Raw genomic sequence first — 22,923 nt, forward strand, 5'->3', positions numbered from 1 at the left:
AGACATTACTCTTCACTTCGAAGTTCGAAATATTAGTATCCATGAATTTATAAAGAACACACATGTTTTGTGACGTTGAGAAAATATCTATCATCTTAATGTTTTCAAGTGCTGAGTATGGAAATATTCTCGAGTGACCATGATTTAATTTGAGAAGGAATTTGAAATGATCTTTGGTAACCATTACACCTTCGTGAAGTAGTGCATTCAAAATTCATCTATTTAAGGTCGCACGCCGATCAAATCAAACAAAATTGCCGTTGGACAAGCAATTCTAAACGCCAAAGAAATTCACGGTCAAGAAGATCACAAGAATAATACAATAGCGTCACATACAAAATCAATACAAAACAAGTGTAAACCCTCGCCCAGTTAATCTATTGCTCTCGCCCACTGTACTGCCCCCACGAGATAAACGTCGTGCCACCCTAAACATGGCAAAAAAAAAAAAAAACTACACAATTGTGATCAGAGGACCCGTCAAGGGAAGTTCAGTTATCGGTGCCAAGAAATTGGGGTCGTCGAAAGGTGGGGAAGCTGTGGGATTTTACAGTACTGCTGCCGCCATTGATGCGAAAGTCCAGCAGCACCAGCTTCATTGGCGTTCATTTGATCGACACCCATGTCATCTCCAATATCTATTGTTGCTCCCTCAGTTTCTTCAGTATCCATCATATCAGAAGTATCAGTTTGAGAAGGTAAATCAGCTGTGTGTGTAGATGGAAGAGGTGATGGAATCCAAGGTACAACAGCTAGACACCCTTTATTCGACGAGTCGGTGTCATTTGATTCAGCATTTTCATTATGTAGTCTCCAAGAGTTTGATTGGCTCAAGCAAGTAACTTGATTGGCTTGACCTACACAATATGAAGAACGCGATCACGAAACTTGTACTCGGATGACAATCGACTTATGAAATTTAAATAAACAACCAGGACAGAAGAATTGAGATCGAATGCATCAATAAATCCCCCTGATGAGAACCATAGAGCTATCCATCCCGTGCCAGCCGTTGATAGGAAAATTCAAAATGCACACATATTTAGCAAAAAACTGTAAGTTTTAATCTTTCGAAATAACTAAAATGAATGGTCCTCAGATATGCCTCAGTGCGGGCAGCCAAGAATCAGCAAGATTCAAGTGCGGAGAAATTTTCACAACTATTAGCAATGAAAACCAATATCTCCATGATCAAACCAAAGAATACATAAATGCGAACGTTTTCCCATGTGTGTGACAAATCAACAGTAATTTGCATTAACACTCACTTTTGAGCCCCAAAATGAAGTGAGGATCAACCGATACTGAGAAACTTGACGGCGACTTTAGCAAGGGATTCTCCATAGGCTTGAAAAGCACAATAGTCTTTTTATCATCCTCTCTCGGCGACTCTTCAATTTCCAGACCCCCTAAATTGCTCTGTTTCCGAGGAACCGATTGCTTAAACGTCATCATCGAAATATCAAATTCCTCCTCTACAATCGGAGGCAGTCCAACATCCTACAAATGAACAAATAATCAAACTCACACTAATCTCGAATAGAAAAACATGAGTAAAATATCTCAACAAAATTACCAGTCTTCGGATTTTTCTCGCGCAAGCGCGCAGAGAAAAATCAGAGAATTTATCATTGACATCATCGAGGTCTTTCCTCTTCATCTTCGGTGGGAAATAAATCTCCATGGATCCGATTTTCTGCTCCCCAGATGGATTCAAACCCTAAAAAAGCCCTGAATAAGCATCGGTTTTGTTAGTTGATAAGCAATCAGTAAGCATATTTACTCTGCAAATGTGAATTAAAATTCATATTAAAAATTTTTTAAAAAAATGTTAACAATTTGCAACAAAACAACACACAATACAATTCGTGTGTTATATAATAATATTTTGTATTTATTTATATATACATATATTATTTTCCACTAATACGAAGAAATTAAATTATGGTATGTATAATTTTATGCGAGTACCTCCCACCAAACGGATATTTTATTTTTTAACATCGGTCAACTATTTAATTAAGAAAATGACTTCTTTATGTGTATTTCAAATATACATTAAGAGATCGTTTTCTTCATTAAATAGTTGATCGAGTTTATTTTACAAATCTCCCTAAATACAAGATTTGTACCAGTAGATAAAGCTCCTAAAAATGAAGGAGGAAATACAAAAAGAAAAGGATTCAATGTTTTTTGGAGCAAATAATGTTGTCACCACTCATATATTTGGCCATATGTCCTTTCTTTATCTGCGTCAGTGAAAGATCTCAACTTTAATGCCTTCAACTTTATCTTTTCAAGTCACAAGGTAATTACGATTATGAACTGAAAAATAAGTAATTATATTAGAAATTGTAGTTCGAAAAAAAACACAGAAGTGATTTTGAGGTTTGGATAAATGTTAAAAATTATTTTTGCTTTTATTTTTGAATAGAAATAAAAGTAGAAGCTAAAAAGGCAGAAATTATAGTTCTTATAAATCATTTTTTAAAAAAAAAACTTGTATAACCAAAACTATAATTTTTTTTTAAAAAAAAACTTTTTTATATATATAAAAAAATGATTTTAGTCCATCGACTTCTCCAACCAAATGGACTCTCGATTATGTTAATCGCAATAACCTTAACTAGAACATAGTCTTAATTAGAGTTTCATATGTTATCCATAGAGTGCCTAATTTAAATTAAATTTTGTGAAAAAAATCTTCATGTTAATTGACTTTCAATGGGCTTCAAACAAAAAACTGATACTGTGAAAATGTGGCGAGAAAATTTAGGAAAATTCCAATTTTAGTTAATTATATTGTTAAATTTCAGTTTTAAAAAGTGAGTCTCCGATAACAATTAATTGTAAAAATGCATCTTATGGATTCTTAGGGAGATGGAGCAACGGAGGAAACTGATCTTAATTGTCGTTATGGTCTTCAGAAGACTGAAGAAATTGACTAAAAAAGGCGGCAGAGCTTGGAAAATTTCACGACTCCACTGGAAAAGTAGATAAATCTTGCAAGAAGTTTCATCTTCAATAATTTGGAGCAGAAACTGGTAACTCTTTCTAGGTCATAGAAACAGTTGTTTTTTGATAACTAGGGAGTTTTGAGTTTGAGACCCTATCAGTCTTCTGAGGCATGGAATGAAACTCAAGGCAAGTTACCTTGAACGACTTTAAGTAAGCCATACTGAGGGAAAGAGAATGTTGGTACAGAGGAATTTTCGACTACCATGCTTTCACCCATTATTGTATTTCCTTTTATTTCATAATATCCAAGTACATTTACAAATTACAACATTTAAGAATTGGGATACATTCACTTGGAAAGGAAATGCACTCGAAATTAGCTATTTGCACAGCAGAGATTTGAAGGAGAAGGATGAGTGTAACACCATCCACCGCTTAAAACTAAGATGAACACGATGACTGACATCACGTCATGTTTACTCTTTTAATGTGAGCCGTGCATTTTGGACTTTAACTGAGAGCGTTAGTTTCTGGTCTTCCATGTCTTTAAAAAGCGCAAGTAGGATCTTACGATACACTTCAGACTTTTGATTTGCGCACTCCAGTTCAGCTGTCAATTCTTGAATTTTTTTCTCCTTCTCTTCCTGCAAAATGTAAGCAACGCAAAGATGGCCAACATTGGGTGAATATTCTGCAATTATATAATCAGGTAAGACTTAAACTTCGCAGAATTAAAGTTTAGTATAAATTATTCAGAAACAAGGACAAAGAGCTAAAACTTCTACAGGGAACTGCATTCAATCAAGCTGCCAACACCAGTTCCCCCTATTTTTTCACTCGCAGGTGATAGGTTGACTCTGGACTAAGTGGAACTGCAGAACGAAAGGAACAAGTACTGAAAAAAAGAAAAAAGGAGTTTTTATAAGGACAAGCAAGCTTTAGATGAGGGTGTGGCAAACTTTTGTCGATCTTCTAACCCTGATTATTGACCCAAAAGAAGCTAGGCTGTATATATAGTAATCCGAAAATTGACCCAAATGAGGATGAATTGTTTAATCCCGATATTTGAAATCAAAGAATAGTAACCCAAAAATTACAATGATTTAATGAGAATGAGAGGGCATATCTGTCATGCAGGTGTTATGTTGATCAAGGGAAAAGGCAATCAAGATAGAGCTTTCATAATGTAGGAAAAACAACCAACTTAAAAAGCAACATTGTAGGATTTACACAGGATGGTATGCTAAGAATACTCCCATACAAGTTGGATGATTTCTATTCAACGGATGTTTTTAAAATCAGTGCAATCGAAACTGAGACTGAGTTTCTTCTAACCTATTCATACTATCAGAAAAATGCAGTCTAAAATATCGAACCTTGGATAAAGGTGCTGCAGATTGATTCTCAATGGCATGCATCTCCAGATTCCCTCCATCTGCTGCACTGGTGTCCTGCATGGCTCCTGTATTTTTACTCTTCACAGCAGCGACTCTTTTTGAAGCTTCTTGTAGAGCACTCATCGCCATGTTAAAACTATGTATAGATTTTGCACCTTCTTCAACATATTTCATAGCCTCTTGGTATAAATTATTTCGTCGAGTAGTTACAGACTCTCGATCATAGTTAGGCAACATTGTCGCACTATCACTAGCTGATAAATCACCATCTATCTTTGCATTTTTTGTCCAACGTTTCAGTATATAACCAGAAGGGAGGGTAAGAACATTTTTTGTTCTGAATACTGACAGTACATGCCTACAAATGATACCAGAAAATTCAAACATTCGACAGGTACAGGTAGCTTTCATTTCAAATGCATTGAATCTAACTGTGTGAGCTCTGAGCTCTTCACCAAATTTGGCTACCCTATAAGATGTCACTGTAGTAGAGCCATCAATCATAGTAGCAGGATTAGCAAGAGTCTCCACCAACTCCTCCTGAAATTTAATGAATATCCTCCTGGTATAAAGATTAGCCGCCTGTTTTTCCATGGGGGATGGTGTCTTCAAAACTGGTGCAGCGTTAGAAGTATCAAAATCCTCTTTCAATTCCTTCTCTTGCCAACTTGAGATGGCTTTTTCATACTGTTTGATTAACAGCTGTATAGTGCTAGTGGTGTCACTCACAAACCCATCAAAGAACAAACTTGTGCCACCGTTGTGCTCCCCTGGGGACAATTCCCCAAAGAACACCTCTCTCACATAAACAGGGATCCACTGATCACGAATCCTGTACACAGACTGAAGCCATTCGTTATCCATAAGGAAGTATCTGTCCAGGATGGTCGCCCAACAGGACTCAAACTCCTCAACTGTGCTGGCTCCATTGATGCAGTTCTTGAACTCGATATCAAAAGTAGGATTTGTTTGACATACATGAGCTAACTTCTCGTGTGTCTGACTGAATAAGCTCCATCTACAAAATCGATGGCGTGCCTCTGGAAGAACTTGTGCCACAGCCATCTGTACTAGTCGATCGAGGTCGGTAGTGACTGAAACAGGGCTGCGGCCAGACATTGCTTGCAGCCATGTTTGAAGGAGCCAAATAAATGTGTTTTCAGACTCATTCAGAAGCAACCCACAACCAAATAGAACAGGTTGAGCATGATGATTTATGCCAGTGAAAGTGACAAACGGCAACTTCATGCGGTTGGCCCTGTATGATGTATCAATTCTGACTGTGTCCCCGAAATTGGTATAATTTGCTAGGAAAGCTGCATCAGTCCAAAAAACATTTCCACTATCACCCTGAAATGCATGAAAAAAAGACGGATTCGCATCCTGCATTCTTTTCATATAATCATACACATATCGAACCCCAGCCCCCATATTTATCTGCTTGTTGATACTGTCATGCATTATAATCTACACCTGAAGCAGCTGCAACTAACAGAGAATTCAGTCATTAAAACATTTCAAAAGCATTGCTTCAGTCTATCTTAATATCGATTAAATTGTTTTGAAACTTCACATAATCTATTGGCAGTAGTCAGTAAATAAATACTTCGGCTTTCAAAGTAGATATCGGATATCGACAAATTGTATTCATTAGATATCAAAATAATAAATAATCAGCAACACCATAAATTATGATAAGTAGAAGGAGAAAATCCGACTCGAGACCAAGGTTAGGACAAAACTAAAGCTGCTTAAGAGCAAATCGAAAAAAGTTGCATAAATTTACTTTAGCCATTGTTCGAATGCAATTCACGGAAATTGAAAATTTATGAAGAACAAAGGAATCCATATACAAGTGAAAGGTAGCTCACTGGAACTTTGAAGGAATCCAACAACCGTGAATTGATCGGAAACGCGGCGGCTTCGTCGTCTTTTACAGTAATTCTTAAACGAGGTTTGAATTTCACGACATAAATTAAATCACATCCAATTTCGTCTCCTAAAGTTTAAAATTCAAGCCATTAAAATAATTCAAACATATGAATTAAAAATGAAAATATATTTTCCTAAAAAAAATGTAAAATATATTGACATTTTACATAAATATTTAGTATACATGAAAAATGTAAGAATAAATATATAAAATTCCATGTTTTCCGAAAACATAAAAGTCCCAAATTACATGGAAAAAAACTTTCATAGCATTTGGATTAGATTTAAGCTCTCAATCGCAAAGAAATGAAGAAATTGGGGCAGATTTTATTTCACGTGTTTAATTTTTTAAAAAAATCAAAGAATATATATAAAAAAATTTATTATTTAAAATTTAAAAATTATATTTTATTTTAAAAGGTTAACTTAGAATTTTATACCGATCTTTTGAATCAATAAAAAGGTTAACGGCTTTTATCTTAAATGAGAGTTTTCTTCAAGCTTACTTCGACTTGTCATGATATATATAAGGTTTGGTTGACCCTACTCACATGAATAGTGCCCCAAAACCAATGAAGAGTTGACACTTGTCAAATTTTGACACGTGTCAACTCCTCATTGAATGGAGTTGACAAGTGTCAACTCTTCAATGGTTTGGGGCACTACCCATGTGGGTAGGGACGACCGAACATATAATCATTTTTAAAAACAAAAAATATATATATATTTTCATTAAGTCAGAGAAGTTCATTGTTCTCTCGAGTACAATCATCTTCAATAAATTTAGCCTTCACTGCTCTTATTTAGTGCCACATTACATATGCATGAACATGGCTACTACTCCACTCAAGCTGCAGCAACACCAGCAATGAACTGCAATGCACCCGAGCAAGCAGAAGCAGAGCAATCTACGGGCTTCCTCGCCTCTGTGTGACACTTCTCTTTCTGTTCATCAATTGAGATTTGCTTGCAACGACACTCTGCGCAACAGAATGCCTTCTCCCCTCTGTGACAATATTGCCAGCAAACCATGTCGAATTAAAAATTTCCAGGGAATATATAATGGGATGGTGAAATTAGAAATATTTCCAGAGGAACATGACATGATACTTACGCAGGTAGAAATTGGTACTGATTGTAAGAAATGAGGTAACTTCAGCCATAAATCAGTCATAATATACACAATCAAGACTTTTTGAGCAAGAGTAACTTAAGAAGCGATTATTATGCTGAAGCAAGATAACTTCGGTTCATGAAGAAAATCACAATCTTAGAAAGCACTCAAAAAGCATATAATCTATGCATTCCCTTCAGCAACAAATAAGGGTATTCCTCAATAACAAGCAAATAGGAAATGGCAAATCAATAGATTAGAACAAAGATGTCAAGTTTCTAAACCAAGAAACCTACCAAATCAAATAAAAGGATAAGGCTCTCTAACAAAATATTTATTTTGATAATGATTAGGCATTCAAAAATAAAACAGGCTTGCTTCTAGTCCAAATGCACAAGCCACATGCGATGACATGCCAATATAATAGAATGATAAGTCATTCCCCTGCAAAAAAAACTGACAAAAGATCGATACTAAAGGGTGGGTTTTAATGGTTATTTAGATACTTCAGTTGCCCAAATTTGTCGCCTAGAAGTTCCGAGGGTGAACTCAAAAGACCATACCCCATTTACTGGCTAATATAGAGCGTATACACCGGTGCTTTTTCAAAAGTTCTTCTGGAAAACAAAAGACACTCATAGCGAACCAAAAATATCTAAAAGATAATCTCCCTACCATTAAGATCAAGAAGGCCACATATTTGCCCGATTATAACAATCATTGGACCATATGTCCATGAATGGGATCATGAGTGATCAGTTAACTCCTATACCATGGTTTCCAGCCATGGAGAAATTTATAAAACTAAAGAGTCTGAAATCAGTTCTGACTAGCAACATAAGTTTAACCCACAAGAAATATTCTGATCATTACTGAAAAGAGCAGGTTAGAACAAGTATTGTTATATTGGCAATAGTAGTAAATACATAACACACCCTTCCGTAATTGATCCTTGGCAAGACATTGCATAATTCCAAGAACCCCATTAACAAAGCTAGCGAGATTTCTAGATCATGACACACCAGCGTTGCACCCAGAGCAGCAGATAAAAACATTGATATTAATTAACCCAATGAACACTTTTAACGAAAAACCAAAGTGTAACAATCAGACAAAGATCAGGACAAGATTCAAATGATAAAGAATTGCATCTACCTACGTTCACCTTTCTGCTTCAATTCATTTCTTTATCAACTTTTCCTTAGATATTTCTCGTTTTAATGCAAAAGGCCATTCAATGGCTAAAAACATATCGCGCAAACTAATTGGATAAATCAAAATTTGCATAAGATTCCATAAACATTCAAAAAATGGCAATCACTAAAATTTCATCTTAAAGTCTCATCAGTTCAAGATCATCAATGACAATGACATACAATATAGAGAACATTCAAAATCCAAATAAAACACAATCACACTCAACTCATTCTATTAACAATTACAAATGCAGACATCTATAAATTCTGAATCAAAATTTTACCTGTACATAAAAATATCCAAGCCGTGAAGCAACTTCTTACAAAGAAAGCAAGAAGTTAGAAAATCTGAGGTCCAAAAGGTGGCCATTTCACTTCCAAAATCGACTGAAGAATCAGAGACTACCCCAAAACCACCACCATTTCCATCAACAGCAGAAACCCCGTGAAACCCATCATTATTTCCCACAGAATCAGCATAAAAATATTCCCTCTTTCTTGTCAGATTCTCACCGTCATGGGATATCACGCAAGTGTACTCCTCACACAACTCCATTTCCTCCACGCTAAGCTTCACACTAACCTCATTGTTTTTCGAGAAATTTTCATTTCCACGAACCTGTATTGGGTATTTTAATGATTTCGGGGAGACTGCAAGAACCACGGTCCTAAAAATCGGATCTTCATCATCTTTCTGTTCGAGGGCTGCAAGAATACCAAGTCCCACGGCGCCATTTGGTTCCTTGAAGTTCCTGGGAGATCTATAGGCATTGGTCAGTTTTGTGGAGCCGTGGTGTTCAGTGAGGTTCAGAAAGGAGAAATTTACCGACAGCCTCTTCTTTTTTTTCCATTCTATTTCAGCCATTTTTCCACACTGAATCACAAACTCGAAAATGGGAGTGAATTTGAGATCTTTCTTGGGTTCTTTTTTCTATACTCTGCTACACGCACAGGGACTGACAGTACCGAGAGAATTTGAATTAAATTTTTTTGGGTGATATTAAGGTGAAAAAACACAGGATTATGCCCACTTATGGGTTGTTATTACGTGGGAGAGAGGGGGAGAGGGGGAGGAGAATACCACCATCGATGAATCTTGCACTCGTCTGCTTCTCTCCAAATAATTGCGAACTTTAAGGAAGGATGGAGGGAATACAAGCAGCCTCAATGGGCATTGTGTGAAAGTTACTTCTAATACGAAGTTATCTCGTGTTTGTGTTTCTATTTATTTAGTTTTAGAAAAAATTAACTTAAAAATTGTTGGATGTCCTTTTTTCTTTTCCTTTTTCATATGATTATGGTAATAAACACATCTAGATCCCAACTAAAACAATACCTAAACCACGTTAATAAGCTAAATCGGATTGAATAAACTAAAAAAAAGTTGACTAAAACAATACGTAAACCACGTTAATAAGCTAAATCGGATTGAATAAATTTGGAAAAAAAAAGTTGATAAAGAGAAATCAAACGTTAAATTTTAATCTATTTCACTAACCTATGCATGTTCTCAGAACTGAATGTTCTTTATGTGATTTTTTTTTAAGATAAGTGAAATAATATTGATATGTGATTTATGAGTCACTATTAGTATACTTTTGCGATTTAAATTTAATCCATCGAATTAAATATATTATTATATATCGATATTATTTTACATCTTAATAATAATATTTTATTAATTACACTATTATTTATTTAAACCATCTCTCGTCTCAACTAAACGAGTCGATTATTGCTGTCACAAAGCGGAAATGGGCTTGTGACATGTGATTAAGCTATACGCCTAAAAACTAGCTTACAAAACAAGAAACCTACTATAATAGTTGGAGAATCATTTTTCAAAGAGGAAACAGTGACACCAAGAACATACCCATTACATTAGGTCACCAATTCTGTTGATGCACATTAATTAGACATCAAACTCAAATCAAGGAATATGATTACTATACATACAAAAATTTGTGTGAGACGATTCACGAGTCAATTTTATGAGATATATCTTATATTTGGGTGACACATGAAAATTTATTAATTTTTATGCCAAAAGTATTATTTATTATTGTAAATGTGGATATGCTGGACTCGTGAGATCATCTCATAAAATATCAATTAATTGATAAAATTGTTTGTCGTTGTTTGTCGGATGAAATCCTCTGTTACAAAGTATGTTATTTGTGCTACGCTTATTAACATTAACCGAAGAGAATTAAGGAAGGAAGGATAATTAATTTGAGTATGAATAAAAATTATAGATGCACTTGTACAAATATAACAGGTGTGTCATAAAATATAGCACTTTGTGTATAGAAAGAATTCGTATTCGTTTGAGTGGGTAGAATAGATGATCATTGCATAGTAGATCATATATTTATCCTCCACCAACAATTTTTTCAGTCGAGTATGTTGCACATGGTTTATCTAATACGATACCTGACTAGTATTTGCATGCTACCACGTTAGTCTAAAGATTTATCTAATACTCATCGAAAAATATCGACGGTAGATTCAAATGTCATTTAAAAATGAAGTTAAAAAATCTTGGTGAAAACATTGAAACCTCAATTAATGTTTAAGAAATCACCCCATTATCGATGAAAACATTGTAAAAAACATGAATTTAAAATCATGATTGGAAACTAGTGTGATGAAATGAATATGGCTTTTATAAAGCGTTGGGTATTTATTGAGCCACGGAATTAAGCTGGTGGTCCAATGGAATCACCATACGTTAGTCCTTTCCCCCTTGCCTCTCTCTAAAGACTAAAAACAATGAATTATGCCAAAAGAAGAGGTCCTCCATGCTTATGTACTTTGTCACTAGAGTGGCAAACATTCAACATCAAATGCACATAAAATTGACTTTAGGCATCTCTTTAATTTATGAATTTCTAAACTCAAAAGTAAAAGATTATGTTTCTTGTTGCATGGTAAAGAATATATCTATGCATTTGCATGTATATGACACAATAATGCATATGCATATTTAACAATTATTATAATCGTTCAGCATAAGATAACAACATTATGTGTTTGTTTATGTTTAATGTACTTTATATTTTTTCAAATTGTTGGTTTGGTTGTGATTTTTCATAAGTGATGGTAGGTCAGAAATAATTATCTCCATTGATATAATGATCATATACACAACTTTTGAGTTATACATTATTTAAAGAATTTGAGTTATATGATTACTACAGATTATGGTTTTTCATAAAGTGTCATCGAGTCGTGCATATAAATACGAGCAAAAGCAAAATAATACTCTAAAAAAGTATCAGTACTTGTGCAAATTCACGCACTTCGGCTAATGATCATATGTCTCTGTATATATAAAAGCAAAAGAATACAATTGATTAGGGCATCACTAATTGATTAAATTCATGCTCTTGGGATATGATATCGGTTCCCCAATCAATCATACTGTTTTATATAATCATGCTTGTGTTTAGTTTTTAGTGTCTCTCAATAAACTTGTGGTTAGGGATAACTAATTTCTCTAAGTTTTCGAGATCCCGCATAAAAAATCTGAAACGAACGAGTTCAAGGACACCTTAACCAAGTATAGATTCGGGTTCGAGAATTTTTTTAAAAGTCCTGCAACAAATCGATGCGGGTATGGAGATGCTATCCTCATTCTCGAACCCATCTCGATACTAATAATAATAACAATTAATAAAAATTATAATTATTAATAATAATTCAAATATACATTGACGAACTGAACGAGTATTTGAAGTGCAGACGAGAATAAAGATGAGAACAAGGACAAAGTCAAGGTCGGGTTCATGGATGGGGATTCTTCGATTAGAGTGGAGATATAGACAAAGATATAATTTGGGAGCGGAGATGAGGATATAGATGATTATAACAAATCCATCCCACCACGTTTCATTATCATCCCTATTTGTGATTCTAAATTGATGGAGCCCATTCAAAATGGACGTTTATAAATATAACATTTGGAAATGCGATAGAAAAATTCATAAAGAATTATTGATGATTTAGACCCGATCTCAATACCTTTAATATTAGAGCTCTGGCTTTCTAAAAAATGGCTTTACTTTGGGACCTGCATCTGAGTCTTGAACAATATGACACATGAAGCAGTGTCTTCTGATTTGGTGACCTATGGTGGTGTTGTGGATACATACATGGACAGAAGACTAGCAAGAAATTTGAAATTCGCATTTAGCAAATTGAATTGGAACGATTTTGTTTCAGTATTGACCGATCCACTTGTTTTTGAGGCAACGGGAAAAGGGACTTTCATTCCAGTTCTGAGGTAGTTTTGGGGAATGTTAAAAAAAAGGATTGGACTTACAGAATTCTAATTGATATCTATCTTAGAAAAAGGTTCCGGAGTAATCAAATCTTTTGGAATCACCGATGACTTGACGATTGACCTGTATCTTTTGTGAGGAAACTTCGATACAAAAACATACTCAAATCATAATTTTGATCTACCTTCCAAATAATGAGCATTCTCTTTTAACTTTTATCTTTGAGCTAGAATCTAAGGGCAACTTGTGATGAAAGTAAAATTGGAAACCTTAGGGTAATACAAGATATTTACTGCATATTAAGAATCAAGACTCTTGAAGAATACACATTATTTATTTATACCATAATTGTGTACTGACCAGCTCACTGTTCTAATTTATAACAACTAAGATAAAGACACAAGCCATCAGGGCCTGCTATATATTTGGCATATGCTGTTGAGAAAATTTTCTAGACTTCTTAAACAAATGCAAAAAGGATTTAATTGAATTTCAGAATGATTCCCTGAAGAATGGGATGATATTGAGTTAATAACCTTCATTGTCAGCTTTGTTTTACAGTTTTTTGGTTTATTTTCCTCCCAAACAACCATTTGAATTTGACTAATTTGTTGGCATTTGATTGTCTGGAATGGATCCCGTGACTTAACAAATCCTTGTGCTTTGCGTTCCTGTGACTGAACTTTCTTTTTTATTATTGGAACTGGAGGAAAGTATTTGATATCCACTGACCTGCAAAAAGTTGATAACAATTTATGTTTTTGTACAGGTCGTAGTGTCCCATTCTACTTTATTCTAGTGGGAGTTTTTGGGTGAAAAAATCTTATATTAAACTGCAAACTCACTTGAGATTGAAACTGTCTGTGATTTGGTGAGGTCTTTGGACTAGTAATTTGAGCAATGTTAGACATACTTCCTTCAGCAAAAGCTCTTAACCTCTTAAGCTCGGGCAAAACCACAGTTCCAAGATCTGGCCTATCTTTACGCCTCAATTCTGTGCACTTAAGGGCTAGCTTTGCAAAAATCTTGGCCTCTTCTACTGGCCAATCAGTAACTGCTGGGTCAAGCATGTCAGCAAAAGTTCCCCTTTCAATGGCCCTCTCAATGTTATGAGTCAAACCCATCGGGGATTTGGCTGTTATTATTTGAAGAAGCATCACTCCAAATGAGTAGACGTCAGACTTTATTCCGAGCATGCCAGTTTGCTGATATTCAGGATCTATGTAGCAAAAAGTTCCAGCTGTTGAAGTCATGAGATATTGTGTGGCATTGTCAGCTACGGATGGAGGAACTAGCCTTGCCAAGCCAACATCACTGATCTTGCTTACGCAGTTACTGTCTAGTAAAATGTTTCCTGGTTTCAGGTCGCTATGTACTAGTGGCTCTGGCTTGGTCTGGTGGAGGAAAAGGAGGCTAGTGCCGATTTCTGCTGCTATTCGGAATCTCAGTTGCCAAGAAAGCACTGGAGTGTTTCCTCGCCTGAAGAGACAGTCGTCCAAGCTACCGTTAGCCATGTATTCATAGACTAAGCAGCCATACTCAGGGCATGCTCCAAGGAGGAGAACCATGTTGGGATGTCGGATGCAACTCAGAACTTCAACCTGCATCGAGGGTTTGAAGAATGCTAAATATAAGAACTATGGCCCGCTTTATTTCAGTGAAGTTTGGCGTCTTTGTTTACCACATTAATCATGCTAGGGCTTGTTGGAGGCATTGTATCTGCGAACTTACTTAAGAAACAATACGACCATCTATTTCCATTCAAGATAAAACCTTTTATCCCATTAATCTAATTGGATTATGCGTGTTAAAAAGCTAAAACTATTCTAAAGAGATATCAGTTGTAACGGTATATATTTTTCATATAGAGTTTCATACCTCTTGCTGAAACTGCGATCTTCCTTGTGCTGCATCTGGACGAAGAACTTTTATGGCCACCGGCGTATGATCCAGGTAACACTTGTACACTGGACCGTACCCACCTTCCCCTATTTTACGAGTTTGTGAGAAGTACTCGGTGGCTGCCTCAATCTCCTCAATTGTGTATTTCCGATATCGAGCATCACCATGTGCTAACTTTTGCAGCACTTTCTTCTTCTCCTCTGCTTCTTTGACTGCTTTCATTTCAGCATTCATTCTTTTGTGTGCTTCAAGTTCAGCTATTTTTTGAGCTGTTTCAGCTTTCTCAATTGCCGCCCTGCACTTCTCTTTTTCCTTCTCTGCAATCGCCAATGCTGCTTCCTCTGCTAGTCGGGCCTCTCCTAGTTTCTGTTGTTCTTCCATTTTCCAGCGGTTAAGTTCCAGTGCCTACACAAATATAGAAATCTGATTCATGAACGGTATATACTTTGATTTTAAATGTTCCATTTTGCTGCTAAGTTTTATTTTTGCGACTTTATAAAACTTCGTGAAAGAGTTTAAATATTTTGAATGGTGAACCATACTTTCTGTCTTGCACAAAGAGCTTCCTTGCAGGCTGTGCTGTACATATCCATTGTCTGTTTGAGTTCCATCTTCAGCCTGGCCATCTCTGCCTCTACATCATCCTGTATTTTTGAAATATTTGATGCGAAGTTTTATGCATGGTGTACGCCGTATATTCTTAACTAACAGTATACGACATATAAGGTAGCGATCAACATCGAATTTTCTATAATATTCTGTGAGTTACTTCTCAAAAAATTTTAGGACCTTGTCAGTTTCTAGGGAATGCTTCCTTTGATATCAGACAAAATTTTGGGATGTGGTAAGAGAAAAATGATATGGTAATTGAACATAATATTGAAATAGTCCACAAAGGATAATCGTACAAGGAAAGAAGACTTTGTGTGTTGTATTGGAGATGCTTCGAGAGGAAATATCTGGGGAATGGGGCAGCAAATCAATTTTATCCTTTTTTTTAAGATAATAAATATAATCTTTGAGATTCTTAGTTTTTCTTGAAAATAATGAAATCAACACCTGTTTATGTTGTTTGTATACATACCAGGGTTTGGGATCCAGACCATGAATAGTTTCCACTTTCTTGTGAGCTCGATGAGAAGATTCCGAAGCTGTAATTTGCATCTGATGACATGGTATTAGAGAATGAAGATCCAAAACTCGATCGGTTTTCTGCGTCTGAGCTGTTTGACAGATGAGAGGTCATAGACATATCATGATCTAGTGTGTGAATCATGCGCTCGGTGCTTGGCCTGCCAGAGCTCACATATGATAGGTCCGTATCAAGCGTCGCAAAATCTCCATAAGATCTGTTTGCAGCATTTCCTCTGGTAAATGGTGACCTGTATTAGTAGCAGTGCATGTTAGTTCCTCAAGATATTGTGTGGCTTCTCATCCAGTTTTTAAAAACATGCATTTCATTGTATTCTTACATGAGATGAGTTTTTTCTCAGATTTCATGAGAATTTTTTCTTATTCTAAGAGTCGTCCTTTCCCAAAACACATCCAACATTTTTACTGTATTTGCTTGGTTTTCCCATTTTGTAAACGAACAACTTTATCTGACTTCTTAATAAAATAAACTAATTCATCAGTCATCTTACTTGATCGTGTCTATCTCATCCATTGTTGTCTTAGATGCCAATGGCAGCGATTTATCGGTTGTATTTCCTACAGACAGCACAAAGTTCAGTTTTCTTTATCCAGGATTAAACAATAATAACGAAGCTGAACATGTAAGTTTACCAAATGCCTGAATCATACCTCGTGTTTTGTTACTTTGCATGAAATATTGTGCGTCAGTTGAACCAGATTGTGAATTAACTTGATTCTGCAGTTGATATGGAGATTCTTTTGGGACGGTAAGGGAGGCAGACCTGACCGATGATATCTTCCCCTTGGAAATGACATAAACGTTGCAAAATTCAGGCGCCCCTTTGGACACATTGCCTGGGATATCAACAATCTTGAATCTTCTGTGTAAAGAAATTTATGAGTTTTCTTCTGATATGTCTGTGAATTCTCGATTTAGTTTTGATGATGATAGATTAGATAGATTTATCACCTCATGAAGCCATTCTTAACCGTCGAGCCGACAACCAAATCCTCAATCAAGTTGTTCTTTACATAATCGATGAGGGCTCTGGCTACGTCGGTGTCTTCTACTACTTCTTCATTGACTCGTATCTGTTCACACAGAGTAGATATCATGTGATTGGAATTACGTTCAACAAACTTAATTTTATGATACACTAGTTGAATTTCTTTACATTCCATGATTGAATATGGGTGGAAATAAATAGTACTTGATCTCACGAGCTTGGCTCGAGAGAGATTTCACGAACCCAACTTGGGCATAGAAGTTTTTTCTTGAATATTTTCTCGACCTCAAACCATGAACACGACTACTTTTTACAGAATAATTATGTTACAGATGATACAGATAATATTAATTTTTATTTATACTGTGAAAATATAAAATTCTTTTTAAACAAGATTCGAGTATATGAACATGCTCATATGATAAAAAAATCTTGAATTTCATTGAGCTCGAGTAAAGAGACAGCTTGACTCATATTACACCCTTTTCTTGGATTTTCCCATTCTTATATGATGTCGATCAAAGTCAAGGAACACAGAGTTAATATTGTGGTATGGTATGTAAAGAAATTGTAGCAAAATTTAGGACAAAGATCCTTAGCTATTTTCAAACCTTTGAGGACAAAACTAGTGCCCGTACACCAACATACCCTTGACTCTGGATATTTTTCCATTGTGTCTTACAGTTGTGCAAAAAACTATAATGTCGTACGCTCAACACTTCTATACTAATTATGTATTGTTCTTGTGAGATCGCCAAAACATAGACTTTGTGAACATGCAAGGCAAGTGAATTTGTGATCTGAAATTTAAGGATATGATCCTTCCCCCCCACGACTATTGTCTTTTATTTTCCCTATTGATTACTCTTTTGCACATTCAATGGAAGCCTTTGATGAAGAACAGTCAGAATTATTATGAAAATGCATGCATGGAATGCCTTACATTCTTGCGGGTGCAGAAGCAACGAAAAGGAAAGAAGAGCTCCTTTGTTTGGCCATCAATCCGCACGTTAACCTTTGATACTTTTGAAGCATCCTCATTCCCTGAGAAACTTCCCACTGTGTATCCACAAGTAATTTATGGTCAGATAAACTATAACATGAATATATATCATCATGAAGCTACTGCATAACATTCTTCCCTGTTTTTTCTTGGAGGAGTAGACAATAATCCCTTTCTTCTGAAAAATTGTTTTGATTGTCGGAATTAGAAATTTATTGAAAGGGGAGAAACTAAAAATAAAAAACTTCCAAATCCTGTTTTTCCTGTCACCCCTACGATCGCCTATGGCAGTGATAGAAACGATGAATGCATGCATGCCGGGATAGACTAGCAGGACATTTTTATCTATAAGGTGTACAAAATAAATTGATTAAATATCAGAGTCTGTTGCTGCATGTGGAGGGATTGAATGAATTTAGATTCAAGAACATTACCTGAGGCAGGCTGCTTGAGCTTGACATGGAGCAGGGTTACAGTTTTCCCTTTGGACAAGAGATGATCAACTGCCCATTTCAATGCACCTTGGCTTCCTTTGTCCTTGTCTATGGCAACTACCACCATAATCTCCAACCTTATAAATAATTCAACCTTTGGATTTCTAGTTCATTAATTTGTATTTGAATTCAATTCTTGGATGATATCTCTTTTTTGCCTTTGAAGCTCTCTCTTTTTATCTGTTGCGCTAATTCTTATTTGCTGAGAATTTGGAAAAAATCTATGCATTGGAATTTGGACAGGGTACTAAGTATCCTCAAATAAATGAAAACCCTTTTTTATTTTATTTATTTGTGGTGGGTTTTTGCAGATAATATATATAATTCATTGGGTTTTCTTTTGTTCCGAATAAATAGGGTTTTATAATGATCTTGTGACCATTAATACTGAAATCTGCCATGGTTTTTCTCCTTTGACCCGCAGTGTATGAGGCTGGCATTAGAGAGCATTTCCATATTTATGTGATGGTCACGAGTCAAATTGACAGAGTTTGACTTTTATAGAGGTCTCTTCCTTTATTATTTTGGAAGGGAATTTATGCAAATATTACTAATATTTTGTATTTTGAGTTGGCTTCAATTTTGATATGAAGATGGATGAAACGATGAACGATTTAGAGTTTGACTTTCATCATGAAGCTACTGCATAACATTTTTTCTTACGAGATGTAATTTGACATATAGTATTTAATTTTGAGTAGGTCTCTTGTGAGACGGTCTCACATATTTTTTTCTGTGAAACGGGTCAACCCTACCGATATTCACAATAAAAAGTAATATTCTTAGCATAAAAAGTAATATTTTTTCATGGATAACCCAAATAAGAGATTCGTCTCACAAAATACGATCAGTGAGACCATATTACACAAGTTTTTGCCTTTAATTTTAACAAGAAAACTATTTATCATCTGCAAACTATTGTTAAGAAAACAAAACGAACCGGCAATAACTTGGTTGGGATAGAAATAAAATGGGATAAATTAATATAATTAATAAAATATTTGGTGGAAGGATTATTTGTATACATCTATTTTCATCTTGTTGATAAAAAAAAAATCAATATAAATCATCTATTATTTAATTTTAATTTCAATTTAAATTAGATACAACCAACTATATGTTAGGAGAGAAATCTATAGATATTTGACATTTATGTTGTCGTATGATTTAAAATATTAAGAGTCAATGATAAATGCTCGATTCTCATGGATTATAAAAAATATACTTACTATAAGAAAAATTGTTGGATTTAATTATCGTCGTTGTTAGGATAAAGATCGATATGTTTGTACTGTTAGACAATTTAAAATATATGAGTTGTATCGTTGTCATTGACTATAACTTTTGATAAAACACGAAAATTTGATACAATAAAGTTACTTTTCTATCCAAAATCACTTTTAGGGCAAAATTTTCATGTTTTATTAAAAAATATAAATCTTAATCCGAAGTTATTTGAACAATTGAAAACTAACCAAAGTACTGCAAAATCACTAGTAATTTCTCCTTCCAAATCACTCATCAACACATACACACATATAACATATATATATGTATGTATATCTTATCATCAAACTCCAAAAAAACATCGATATTCCTAGAAATTGATACATGAAATTCTTTTGTTTCTTCCACTTGAGCACCCATTTTTACTCGTTCAAAGAGAACACAAGAACCAAATTTGCAACCACCGAGCTAAATTAACTATCATTTAAAAGTAACATGAACGAAATCATCGGACAACCCCTTGGAACTTCTCGTATCACCTTCACTCGCGTACGATGAATAGAACTCGTCGTCTTTTTCCTTAATCTCCTCAACCATGGCCGCAACTTCCTTGAACTCAGGCCTCCTCTCCACGTCCACCTCGCAGCAACTCAGCCCTATCCTCAACATCTTCATCATTTCCCCCTCAGAGTTGCCGTTCCCCGTCATGTCTCTATCCAAGACCAGCTCAAGATTGCCCTCGTCCCTCACCACGGAGTCTACCCACGCCGCCAAATCCGTATCCGTGCCGTTACCTTGTTGCAGGAAGTTCGAAGGGAACCGGCCCGTGAGGACCTCCAGGACGAGGATTCCAAAACTCCAGACGTCGGTTTTCTTGGTGATCCGGCCCGTGTGCTTGTACTCGGGGGATTTGTAGGCGACCATGTGTTCTTGGGCGTGTTCTTGGTTGACGATGGGGATGAATCCGTAGTCGCTGAGGAGGGGATTGAAGGTGGCGTCCAGGAGTACGTTGGAGGATTTGAGATGGCCGTGCGGTGCTGTTAAGCATGGGAGTTCGTTGTAGAGGTACGCGAGGCCTTTGGCGATTCCTTTCACTATTTTTAGACGAGTAGGCCAGTCGGGGCATGGCACCCCACGAGATTTATTTCCTATAATATACGTAAGAAAATATATCAATGATTAGTTTATGTATTCCATTTCGCGCATTGATTCATGAATTCGAATAATTGTTTTAACTAAATACTCAGAATTTGAGAATCTTCCCTTGGCACCCAGTGAAGAAGCAGAATAAAGATGGAGAATACATACCATGAAGGTGAACAGAAAGGCTGATATTCTCCGCATAATCTGAGACCAAAAGCTTCTCCTCTTTCCTATAATAGAAAGCCACGATGGGAAGCAAATTCTCATGATTCAATCTCCCCAATCTCCTCATATGCTCATTAAACTCCTCTTTGCTGACGTTATTCATGTGTCTGAATCTCTTCACAACCATCATCTTCCCTCCATTCAGGCTGGTCTTGTACGTGGATCCGAACACACCGCTGCCCAGAATCTCCGCTGAGGCTTTCAGCAGATCCGGCATGTCGAACTTCTCCCCGTCTTCTTTCAAGAAAGTAAGTTTTGTGCCTTGCTCGGTTTTCTTGGCTTGACCGGTGTGATCTGGGGAAGATGAGTTTGCATTAGCTTGGCCTTGTTCCATTCTATTTAAATTGATGGAGGCGGTGGATTCGTCTGCTTGCTGCGGTGATTTCTTGCGTCGGTGGAGTATGATGACTACAACGACTAAGGCAGCTATGGCCACCACCACCAGCACGGCGACGATGACTATTGTCCCAATGGAGAGTTTGATCGGGGCTGAACATGCTTTTAGAGGTGCCCCGCATAGATCTTTGTTGCCTGTACGTAAACAGAAAAATAACAATAATAATAGTAAGATTGAGTTGAGCAAACCAGTAAATTTCATGTCCAATAATAAAGTAAATTACCCATATCGACTAAATGCAAGTTTGGTCGCCAAAATTAATTCAAGTCACAATTATGGAACGAAATCTTACCATTGAAGGCCGAAGCATCGATGCCGACAAGACTATTAGGGATCTCTCCCTCCAACTTATTATTGGACACATTGAAAACCTTCAACCTGTCTTGTGGAAAAGGAGGTATCAACCCTACAAATTCATTATTTTCCAGCATCAACTCCTTGAGCCTAGGCAATGCCGTCAAAGATTCCGGGATCGATCCCGACAACTTATTGTTGGCCAGATAAATCTTCTTCAATGAGGACATCCCAGTGAAAGCGTTTTGCGGAATCTCCCCGGAGAATTGGTTATATGACAAGTAAATAGTTTTAATAGCCGTAATTTTATGTAGGTCCGGCAAAGAGCCATCAAACTTGTTGTTCATAAAGCTTATAGTTCTCAAGTTTGTCATTTGTGCAAGGGCTTGCACATCAATGACACCCTTTAATCCCATATTCTCGAGTTTGAGTCCCCAGACAGTTCCCTGCTCGCACAGAACCCCATTCCAGATCTCGTGATCCCCATTGCATGGAGACTTGTTCTCGTCCCAGCTAGATAATGCGTCGGCATTCTTGAGGGATTGCTTGAATTTGACCAAGATTTCAGCATCTGACACCGCGGATGACGTGATAAAATTCAAGAAGACGATGAAAACCAAAGCGTTTATACGTGAGCCCGGCCAGAGAAAGATTTGTTTCACAGACATCTTGATCTTGAAAATGGCACGCGCGCACTCTTAGGTGCGCGCCCTATGGGAAAACTCCAAGAAATGAGAATGGCTTCTTCGAGGGGAGAAAATGGATAAGACTGAAATGAATATCAAGAGGACATGGAGATTGAAAGAAGGTACCAATAATAGGGATTTGGTATCATGAGGTTCAAATGACTTTCTTTTGACAAATGTGAAGAGGGTAAAATAAAGTTGACTATGTCCTCTCTTTCTTCGCATGGAATAGGGAAACTTTTTTGCATGAGAAATGTGCGTAACACCTTTGAGTTTGAGGTCATTATCAACTAAAAATATTATCAAGTACAAATAAAGAATGTTGACTTGAACTGGGACATAATTGTACCGTGATCGAATCAAGGGTGGAAACAAAACTGAAAATTGATTCTAAGATTGGTATTGGATATATAAAACTTGAAACATGTCATTCGCTTAAAATAATATTATTCTAAATAGTGTCGAATAAGAGATAATTCACGGGCCGGGGGGGGGGGGGGGGGGGGGGCGTGCATAACTAAATTATGATAA

At 36.2% G+C, this 22,923-nt stretch overlaps 5 protein-coding genes and 1 long non-coding RNA gene across 10 annotated transcripts; 1 reads left to right on the forward strand and 5 right to left on the reverse strand.

Moving 5' to 3' along the window:
* Window positions 1-271: 271 nt before the first annotated feature.
* Window positions 272-1,800, reverse strand: LOC140961641 (uncharacterized). Its single transcript, XM_073420292.1, has 3 exons — window positions 1,577-1,800; window positions 1,269-1,500; window positions 272-857 (listed from the first exon to the last, which is right to left on the reverse strand). Exons 1-3 carry the CDS (start codon window positions 1,682-1,684, stop codon window positions 496-498), a joined length of 702 nt encoding a protein of 233 aa, XP_073276393.1. The 5' UTR covers window positions 1,685-1,800; the 3' UTR covers window positions 272-495.
* Window positions 1,801-3,199: 1,399 nt separating this feature from the next.
* Window positions 3,200-6,401, reverse strand: LOC140961931 (protein FAR1-RELATED SEQUENCE 9-like). 3 transcript variants are annotated; one of them, XM_073420721.1, is made up of 3 exons: window positions 6,227-6,401; window positions 4,335-5,843; window positions 3,200-3,602 (listed from the first exon to the last, which is right to left on the reverse strand). In XM_073420721.1, exons 2-3 carry the CDS (start codon window positions 5,814-5,816, stop codon window positions 3,435-3,437), a joined length of 1,650 nt encoding a protein of 549 aa, XP_073276822.1. In that variant the 5' UTR covers window positions 5,817-5,843; window positions 6,227-6,401; the 3' UTR covers window positions 3,200-3,434. The 3 variants fall into 3 exon arrangements, with proteins under 3 accessions (XP_073276822.1, XP_073276823.1, XP_073276824.1); XM_073420722.1 differs by having other exon boundaries at window positions 4,335-5,837; window positions 6,227-6,367; XM_073420723.1 differs by having other exon boundaries at window positions 4,335-5,837; window positions 6,252-6,320.
* Window positions 6,402-6,997: 596 nt separating this feature from the next.
* On the reverse strand, window positions 6,998-9,780 carry LOC140960842 (FCS-Like Zinc finger 14-like). Its single transcript, XM_073419140.1, has 2 exons — window positions 8,882-9,780; window positions 6,998-7,293 (listed from the first exon to the last, which is right to left on the reverse strand). The coding sequence occupies exons 1-2, from the start codon at window positions 9,460-9,462 to the stop codon at window positions 7,134-7,136; spliced, it is 741 nt and encodes a 246-aa protein (XP_073275241.1). The 5' UTR covers window positions 9,463-9,780; the 3' UTR covers window positions 6,998-7,133.
* A 3,613-nt stretch (window positions 9,781-13,393) lies between these two features.
* LOC140960811 (U-box domain-containing protein 52-like) lies at window positions 13,394-18,574 on the reverse strand. 2 transcript variants are annotated; one of them, XM_073419093.1, is made up of 10 exons: window positions 18,361-18,574; window positions 17,867-17,982; window positions 16,887-17,008; window positions 16,586-16,794; window positions 16,426-16,492; window positions 15,867-16,164; window positions 15,325-15,426; window positions 14,759-15,187; window positions 13,726-14,481; window positions 13,394-13,612 (listed from the first exon to the last, which is right to left on the reverse strand). In XM_073419093.1, the coding sequence occupies exons 1-10, from the start codon at window positions 18,485-18,487 to the stop codon at window positions 13,526-13,528; spliced, it is 2,313 nt and encodes a 770-aa protein (XP_073275194.1). In that variant the 5' UTR covers window positions 18,488-18,574; the 3' UTR covers window positions 13,394-13,525. The 2 variants fall into 2 exon arrangements, with proteins under 2 accessions (XP_073275194.1, XP_073275193.1); XM_073419092.1 differs by having other exon boundaries at window positions 16,586-16,797.
* LOC140960812 (uncharacterized) lies at window positions 14,479-16,796 on the forward strand. 2 transcript variants are annotated; one of them, XR_012172259.1, is made up of 5 exons: window positions 15,173-15,219; window positions 15,343-15,508; window positions 15,870-16,097; window positions 16,460-16,557; window positions 16,659-16,796. It is a non-coding gene; the product is annotated as an uncharacterized lncRNA (long non-coding RNA). The 2 variants fall into 2 exon arrangements; XR_012172260.1 differs by lacking the exons at window positions 15,173-15,219; window positions 15,343-15,508 and adding an exon at window positions 14,479-14,833.
* Window positions 18,575-19,903: 1,329 nt separating the features above from the next.
* Window positions 19,904-22,546, reverse strand: LOC140961323 (pollen receptor-like kinase 2). Its single transcript, XM_073419772.1, has 3 exons — window positions 21,705-22,546; window positions 20,956-21,546; window positions 19,904-20,795 (listed from the first exon to the last, which is right to left on the reverse strand). The coding sequence occupies exons 1-3, from the start codon at window positions 22,372-22,374 to the stop codon at window positions 20,128-20,130; spliced, it is 1,929 nt and encodes a 642-aa protein (XP_073275873.1). The 5' UTR covers window positions 22,375-22,546; the 3' UTR covers window positions 19,904-20,127.
* Between the last annotated feature and the right edge of the window lie 377 nt (window positions 22,547-22,923).

This window comes from Primulina huaijiensis, chromosome 16, assembly GCF_012295235.1.
Source record: "Primulina huaijiensis isolate GDHJ02 chromosome 16, ASM1229523v2, whole genome shotgun sequence".
NCBI classification, from domain to species: domain Eukaryota; kingdom Viridiplantae; phylum Streptophyta; class Magnoliopsida; order Lamiales; family Gesneriaceae; genus Primulina; species Primulina huaijiensis.